The following is an 8,788-nucleotide window of genomic DNA, read 5'->3' on the forward strand; positions in this document are numbered from 1 at the left end:
CCCCCCGCCCCACAGCGCCCCCTAGCGCCGCCCCGGGGCCAGCCCTGCCTGCCAGCCTGCAGCCCAGTGCCCCCCGACGCACTCACATTTTTGGTCCAGCGTTTCACCCCCTCGTACCCCTTGGTTCGTAGCTTATCGTAGAAAAAACTGTTGAAGAAATGGACCTGGGGAGGGAAGGAGCCTCCATTTAGACACCAAAAGCCCCCCCTGCTCCAACCCACCATCCCCCACTCCCCTCCCAGAGCCGGGGAGAGAACCCAGGAGTCCTGGCTCCCAGCCCCCCCTGCTCTAACCCACCAGCCCCCACTCCCCTCCCAGAGCCGGGGAGAGAACCCAGGAGTCCTGGCTCCCAGCCCCCCCTGCTCTAACCCACCAGCCCCCACTCCCCTCCCAGAGCCGGGGAGAGAACCCAGGAGTCCTGGCTCCCAGCCCCCCCTGCTCTAACCCACCAGCCCCCCTCCCCGAGCCGGGGGTTCTCTGACTCATCTCAAGGCTCTGTTGAAGTGGTGGGGCAGGACTGATTTACAGCAGTGGAGGTTACGGGGTAGGGCTGGGGGGGAGCCAAGGGGTAGCAGGGGCCAAGGCTCCGGAGTGAGGGGTGAGTCCCGATCATATACGGGTTGCCACCTAGTGGCAGTTCCTTAGAATGACGCCATCACTCAACTAAGGGAATGGGTCTCACCTTGTCTGGCACCGTATCCATGACGAGGTCTCCGTACATGTTCATGACCTGCGCACGCAACAGTGAGAAAGGACAGAGGGTTAGGGACACCACACCCCCTCCGGGACCCTCGCCTGGCGCGGAGATGTGGCCATCTCTGGGGCGGGGCAGCCAGTTACCCAGGGACCCCTCGCCCGGCGCTGAGATGCGGCCACCTCTGGTGCGGGGCGGCTGGTTACCCAGGGACCCATCAGCCAGCGCTGAGATGCGGCCACCTCTGGGGCGGGGCGGCCACTTACCCGGGGACCCCTCGGCCGGTGCGGAAATTGTACTGGCCCCCAAGCCCCAGGGTGTCTACCAGGGGAGGGCTCCCTGCCCCGCTCCCAGCAGCTCAGCGCCCCCCTGTGGCCTTGCTGAGCGTCCCACCTGGTCGTTGAGCCAGTTGGGGCCGTAGAGCGTCTGCAGGTCATCCATGGTCAGCACGTGGCGCTTGTAATTCACCCGGAAGCCCCTCACCATGGCATTGCCTGGCATGCGCTGGTAGGACTGGATCAGCTGCTGCACTGTGCCCTTCCTGCGGAGGGGGGGAGTGAGGCAGGCCCGAGAATGGAACCCAGGAGTCCTGGCTCCCAGCCCCACCTGCTCTAACCCACCAGCCCCCACTCCCCTCCCAGAGCCAGGGAGAAACCAGGAGTCCTGGCTCCCGGCCCTCCCCCACCCTGCTCTAACCCCTCCCGGGTACCTCTGTGGCGTGGAGAACTCTTGCTGGAAAATGTCTTCTAGCTTCTCCACAACCTCGTCCGTGCTGACAGGGATCAGGCTGCCGTAGGCCTGAAGGAACTCATCCAGAATGCCTGTGGGGGGCGAAAGCAGTAGGATAGAACAGCTGAGGTGACAGTGTCAGGGGCTGAGATGCAGCTAACTCTGGGGCGGGGCGGCTGGTTACACGGGGAACCCTCGCCCGGTGCTGAGATGCAGCCACCTCTGGGGTGGGACGGCTGGTTATACATTGACGCTTTGCTCAGAGACTGCGATTCGTCTTAGCTTGCATACGAAAAGCAATCGTGTTGCTATCACTGATCCTCATCCAAAACCCTCTCCCATGGCACCACGTGGCAGGCTGTCTGCCTGAGTTGGCAGGCAGCCTGAAACCCAGACAAACCAAATGGGATGTTAACTCTGAAACCTAGTGATGCTGCCTGGTTATCTCTGGGTCTTAGCTGAGCAGGGAAGCACTGAGGGTTGCCGAAGGGGAGGAAGCCAGAAAGCGGCACTGCCCAGCCGCATGTGGAGGGCATGGCTGCATCCTGTCCTAATCCCTCCCTTTTGCCCCCCCCCCCGAGGCTGCTGAATGAAGCCTGACACCTTGTGGCAGGAGGTCAACGCTACACCCATTTTGGCACGACGTCCTCTTGTGCTAGCCCTCCCCTACCTTCTCCCCCCCTTTATATGGGGGGCACCCCCTCCACACCCTAGCGCCTCACTCTGTACGCAGGTGACGTGTTCCTCCCGCAGGGGGCTGTGTTGTGCCGCCTTCTCCCCAGGGGGCGCCTCTTTGTGGGGGGCCCCGGGCCCGTCCTTGGCCTGGAAGAACTCCTCGACCGCGTGGGCCCCGCCGATGCTGCACACGTTGCTGATGACAATGCTGGGGTCTGAGGAGGCGGCGGCAGCCAGGGTGTTGAGGTCGCCGTCCAGGGAGGCGAAGCCGTTGGGCAGGGCGCCCGTGGGGACTGGGCAGGAGAGGAGACACGGGGCTCGTTACGCTGGGCGGGGGCAGAGGATGGGTGTAAGGAGATTCCCTATGGGCCATAGCCCCTTCCCGCCCCCCTCCTGGTTACCTGACTCCCCGTCCAGCGTTGGTGCCTCTCTCCTGCTCCCGGGGGGCGAACGCTCTGCCGGGAGCCGGGCGCCGTCCTCCCCTCCCACCTCCATGGCGCCGTCCGCCCGCTGCAGCTGGGCGTACTGCGGGTACGGGGTGGAGCCGGGCTCTTCGCCCATCAGTGCCCCCAGCAGGCTGAGCCGGGGGGGCGAGGGGGCGAAGGCCCCGCCCAGGTGGTAGTCCAATCGGGGCGAGGGGCGGGGCCGGAAGCGCAAGGGGCAGGGCCCCGGCTTGGCCCCGCCCTGGCAGTCCTCCTCCTCCTCCTCCAGGGGGCAGCCTTTCAGGTCGTCGTCGGGCTGGGAGCCGGGCGAGAGGGAGGAGCGAGTCTGCTTGGCGCTGCCCCGCCGGCGCCCCCGGCCGGCCAGCTTGCCCCACAACTTCCAGGGGAAGGCCAGGGAGGAGCATTTGGAATACAACAGCATGCGGAGAGCCCGCCGGGCCCGCTGGCGCCGCCGCAGCTGGCAGCGCCGCCGGGTGGCCCCCAGGAGCGGCGGCCGCCCCTCGGCCCCGCCGGCGAAGGGCCAGTCCGGGCCTCCGCTCCTGGCCACCTTCTCCCCGGTGGTTTTGCTGCGGGCCCAGCCCGAGACGCGAGGGAAGTCCCAGTCGTCGGCATGGCCTTCCTCCTCGCTCTCGAAGCCTGGGGGTTGCTCTTTGGTGTAGGCCAGCCGACGTCCGCCTTCGAAGCAGCCGCCGTGCTTGGGGGCTGGGGGCTCGGACTCCTCCCAGTCCCGGGACGCCAGGCGCAGCCTCTCCCGCTTGTGGGGCTCACGGAGCCCGGGGCCCCACAGCTTCTTGGCCTGGATGGTTTCCTTCATGGCTCCGATGTGCCTGTGGGGAGCGGGGGGACAAGGGTCAGGGCTGCCCCGGATGCCAGAGAGACCCTCAACTCACAACACCACCCCCTTTCCGTGCCTCAGTTTCCCCCACTCTGCTGGGTACTGAGAGAGGACAGGTAACAATACAGCCCACAATAGGGGAAATCACTGTCAGCGTAACGGGGGACCCTTGATCCCAGCTGGGACCTGGCACAATGGGGGAACCCTGGTCAGGATCTGACCAGACCTTGTTCAACAAGGGGCGTCTGGGCCAACATCCCTATCTTGGTGGCGGGGGGGACGGACAGACACCTCAGTGCCAGGGAGACTCCAATCCCAGTCGGACGGGGCCTGCGTAGCACTCAGCGTAAGTCCCCGCCCAGTTCGAATTCCTAGGTGCGACCATCATGGATTCTCTTGAATCAGTTTTGGGGCCGGTTTGGTCAAATTTGTTTCGCTCCCGGACAGGGATCCATCGATACTGGACCAATTTTGGGAGCCTCCCTGCTTCTTCCGTCGGCATTTGTAGCCGCATCACTCCCGGAATACGAGAGAGACGAGCTGGAGGAGGTCATATACCTATCAGTGAGAGAGACGAGCTCTCGGGTACCCAACAAGCATCCTGGTGTACGCTCAAAATCCCGTTTCTTTTGCCAGCGGAAATTGGTCCAATAAAATTGTCTCACCCCCCATTTGTCTCTATATTAAATCACAACGTGTGTGTGTGCGTCTGACTGAAAGCTCTCTGAATCCTGCGTCCCATTGTGATGCCCACAATTAAGGATGAGGGTGGTGAAGCACTGGAATGGGTTCCCTAGGAAGGTGGTGGAATCTCCATCCTTAGAGGTTTTTAAGGCCCGGCTTGACAAAGCCCTGGCTGGGATGATTTAGTTGGGGATTGGTCCTGCTTTGAGCAGGGGGTTGGACTAGATGACCAACTGAGGTCTCTTCCAACCCTAATCATCTTCTTCTATGATCCATCGGAGAGGAGTCACAGAAGAGCCGTAAGAATGATTCAAAAATCCGCCTTCGACTGAGAAACTCAAAGAGCTTGATTGATTTTGCTTGGCAAAGAGAAGGTGAAAGGGTGACTTGATCGCTGTAGGTATCTACCTGGGGGATAAATACTGCATAACGGGCTCTTCCATCTAGCAGAGAAAAGTCTAACACCATCCAATGGCTGGAAGATGACGCTAGAGACAATCAGAGGGGGAAAAAGGCCTACAGTTTGGAAAAGAGACGACAAAGGGGGGATATGCTAGAGGTCTATAAAATCATGACTGGGGTGGAGAAAGTAAATCAGGAAGTCTTATTTATTCTTCCTCATAACACAAGGACTAGGGGTCACCAAAAGCAACTAATAGGCAGCAGGTTTCCAACAAACCAAAGGAAGTATTTCTTCACACAACGCACTGCCAACCTGGGGAACTCCTCACCAGGGAATACTGTGAAGGCCAAGACTATAACAGGGTTCAAAAAAGAACTAGAGAAGTTCACGGAGGATAGGTCCATCAATGGCTATTAGCCAGGATGGCATCCCTAGCATCTGTTTGCCAGAAGCTTTGAATGGGCGAAAGGGGATGGATCACTTGATGATTCTCTGTTCTGTTCGTGGGGCACGTGGCATTGGTCCCCGTCAGAAGGCAGGACACTGGGCCAGATGGACCTTTTGTATGACCTAGTATGGTCGTTCTTATGAGAATATTTGAACACTGGACCAACTGACCAAGGGTCGTCGTGGATTGTCTGTCACCCACAACGTTTAAATCAAGATCGGAGGCTGGGAATTCAGAGGAGGGGGAGAACCTAACTGGTCTGAAGATAGAGCTTCAGCAGTTTAAGAACGGGATTATCTGACGGGGTTGCCCGATACGGCAGGGGATCTAGTCTCCATGGCGTAAGAGGTCCCTTCCAGTTCTGTTGTGCGTCTGTGCAGTGCTGGAATAGCCAGACCAGATCCGACCACCCTCAGACGCTTCAAACAAAGGCGTAAAAACCCTACAGATGGGGGATAAACTACCCCCTACAAATGTCTCATCTTGATCGCCGATAATTAGAGATTGACTTATATCCTGAAGCATGAGGTAGGTTTAACTGCCCTTCCAAAACTCGTTAATATTCATTATCCTAACTCTGGATATTCCATAGAGACGGTCAATCCTCCTTTGAATCTTGTTACATTGTTGGCCTGAAGCAAAGAGTTCCACCGGTTAACCAAGGTTAAACAATATGTGCAAATGAAAAGGTGGCGAATTCAAACCTGATCAAAGGAAATTCATTTCATGGATTGTACCCTTGTTCTTGTCTCAAGACAGATACAACAAAAGTTCCCAATCTGTCTTCTTTATCCCAATATGTTGAGGCATAGCAGAATTTGATTTCTTTTTTATCATTCCGATGGATAATATCGATGTTTATTTTTTAGCCTCTCTCATAAGTTTTAGCCATTTACATTTTCACAGTTATGCAAAATGATGGATTTAAAAAAAAAATTTAAAAATGTAACCCATTTCACATGTTCACAGCTGGGCAATAATTTAATGACAGTAAAAGTCGAGGTCCAAAAAGCTAACGATTTACAACCGTTTAAAACACAAACTGTCAATAGCACATGTCAAAACTAATTTAAGGATATTGGCTTTGTCGAATTTTAGTTGTCAAGCGGTATTTTTCTTCCTTCGCCTAGCCGTAAATTTCAGTGATCACTGATGAAAATATTTTCTCATTGGTTTGTACGTGTACAGTGAAATCGACTTTTACTTAATCGTCCCAAGTCTAATTATTTTATGGACTTTTAGCATCTCCCCTCTTATTTATCTCCTTTTGAAGAAGATTCTTTTTAGAAGATCGCTTGATTACAGACCTGGGGAGAAAATTACGGGGACTAAATTCTTTCAAGTAGCAGAGAAAGGCAGATCAAGATTTTAACGGCTGGAAGTTGAAGCCAGGCAAATACCGAGACGTAGGGCCCTACCAAATTCACAGGTCATTTTCACAGTCATAGGATTTTAAAAATCATCAGTTTCCTGATTTCACCTAGTTAGATCTGAAGTGTCACGGTATTAGAACTGTAGGGGTCCTGACTGAAAAAGGAGTCATGGGGGGAGGGGGGTTTGCAAGGTTATTGTGTGTGTGTGTGTGTGGGGGGGGGGGGTACAGTACTGCTACCCTTCCTCCCGCACTGCTGCTGGCGGTGGTGTTGCCTTCAGAGCTGGGCAGCTGGAGAGCGGCGGCTGCTGGCCGGGAGCCCAGTTTTGAAGGCAGCGCCGTTGCCAGCAGCAGCACAGAAGTAAGGATGACATGGTTTGGGGTTGCCACCCATCTGTGCTGCTGCTGGTGGGGTGCTGCCTTCAGAGCTGGGCACCTGGCCCACAGCCACCGCTCTGAAGTATGGATGGCAATACCATGACCCTCCCCTCTAAAATAACCTTGTGATCCCCTGCAACCATTTTTGGGTCAGGAGTGGTAAAGCACTGGAATGGGGTCCCTAGGGAGGTGGTGGAATCTCCATCCTTAGAGGTTTTTAAGGCCTGGCTTGACAACGCCCTGGCTGGGATGATTTAGTTGGTGTTGGTCCTGCTTTGAGCAGGGGGTTGGACTCAATGACCAATTGAGGTCTCTTCCAACCTACTCTTCTATGATTCTATGACCCCCGATTTGAGAAACCCTGGTCTCCCCTGTGAAATCTATAGAGTATAGGGTAAAAGCACACAAGAGACCAGATTTCACAGGGGGTGACCAGATTTCATGGCCGTGAATTTGGTAGGGCCCTTACTATGGGGCCAATCTGTAACAGTGAGGGGGAAGTCGCCGTTGGAACAAACTCCCCCATGGTGGATTTTCCATCGATTGAACTCTTCCAAGCCAGAGCAGATGCCTTTCCAGAAGACGGTCCATAGTCCAACACAAGCTAGCGGGTAACATTTAATGGGGATATTCTTAAGTTCCTTCTGGCCTTAAATCTAACAAGCTGAAAGCAAAACTGGCATAAGCCCCTTTCTACCAATGTACTTGTGTCACACTATGCTCCGACTTACTATTACCGGTATAGCTTGTTTCGCTCCAAGAGGGTGTTTTTAATATACTCCCGTTTCTCCAAAACCCTTTTATCCGAACCTCTGCATTACCCAAGGAAGGGATTTGGAGAACACGGAGGTTCAGATCGTAAAGCAGAGACCCCTGGGGCAGGACTGAAGACGACAGCCCATAGTGCTGATTCAATGTCTCTGCCCTCCTGCTTACCCAAATAAATTCCGGGTCCCGCAGGCGTTTCGGATAATCGGGAGCGTACCGTACCGGTATAAAGTGGGGCTTTGCCAGAAAAGCTGCGTCCAAAGCAGCAGCACTTTGTGGTATTCCTTATGCCGGTAAAGCGTGCCTAGTGTAGACAAGATCTGCTGCTGAAACAGAGGGTCTCCGTTGAGGAAGCTTTCCCCAGGTAGGCACAGCAAAGATGTGACCACCCTGCCATGGAGGAAAGAGGCAATGGGGTGGGGGACACAGAGCCATGGGCACAGGGGAAGATTGGGGAGCCCTGGCATGGGAAAAGGGGGAATGGAGAGAGAATGGGGCACCCTGATATGGGGGTAAGAAGGGAATCAGGGAGCACACAGAACCACTGGCATGGGGGAGGAAAATTGGGGAGACACAGAGCCTCTGGCATGGGGGAGATTGAGGGACCCCTGTATGGGGGAAGGGAGCAAAGGGGGGGCACAGAGAGCCGTGGCACCTAGGGACCCAGGCACAGACCGGGATGTCAGGCACGGTACACACCCAGACCAGAGATGGGGGCCCTGACGGGAAATGAAATGCGTTTGAGCGAGGGCCGGGAAAGGCTGCGCGGCTCAGGGCACGCCTACGCTGCAAGACTCTGGGTGGGAACAGCAGCAACGATGCAGCAGCTTGGTTTTTAACTCAGGGGTCAAGCCTGGAGTTTCCGGGGTGTGTGTGTGTGTGTGTGTGTGTTAGCGAACCTGAGCCCAAGTTAAGCCCACACCGCAGTGTGGGCCACACCCCTGGGCCCCCGGCCGGATTCAGACACAGCCTGGGGCGGGAGGGGGGGTGGAGAGCAGAGGCCTGAGACCAAACCCGAAAGCCCCCAATCCTGCGGCGACGGGCCAGGCCCCCGATGGCGGCGACGGGATCCCTGGCGATCAGGGGAAGGGGTGGACCCGGGGGGGAGGAAGGGGGGGCGCAACACCTCTCCCTCCCCTTGTCGCAGCACCGGAGGAGGGGGAAGCCCGTCCACCCTGCACACAGAGGGCAACGCACTGGGCGCTATGGGGAGCGAGGGGCGGGCGGCTGCTCTGGGGGCCCCCCAGGGCCTGGGTATGTGTGGGGGGAAGGGAGGGGCCAGAGGGGAAAGTGACTCAGACTCCAGGCAAACCTCCCATGGGGGGGCTGTTGAAGGGGGGGATGAGCTCGGCACCGAGA

General features: G+C 56.8%; 1 protein-coding gene across 1 annotated transcript in view; it reads right to left on the reverse strand.

Annotated features, from left to right (window-relative positions):
* The window catches only part of SENP3 (SUMO specific peptidase 3), an 11,336-nt gene that overhangs the window by 2,235 nt on the left and 313 nt on the right, over positions 1–8,788 (reverse strand). Inside the window, exons 2-7 of the mRNA XM_034756512.1 lie at positions 2,449–3,368; positions 2,146–2,415; positions 1,404–1,515; positions 1,088–1,235; positions 683–730; positions 87–164 (exon numbers count right to left, since the gene is read on the reverse strand). Coding sequence (XP_034612403.1) covers positions 87–164; positions 683–730; positions 1,088–1,235; positions 1,404–1,515; positions 2,146–2,415; positions 2,449–3,368 — 1,576 coding nt within the window. The remainder of the gene's footprint in view (positions 1–86; positions 165–682; positions 731–1,087; positions 1,236–1,403; positions 1,516–2,145; positions 2,416–2,448; positions 3,369–8,788) is intronic.

The sequence above is a fragment of the Trachemys scripta genome, chromosome 24 (assembly GCF_013100865.1).
Source record: "Trachemys scripta elegans isolate TJP31775 chromosome 24, CAS_Tse_1.0, whole genome shotgun sequence".
Taxonomy (NCBI): domain Eukaryota; kingdom Metazoa; phylum Chordata; order Testudines; family Emydidae; genus Trachemys; species Trachemys scripta.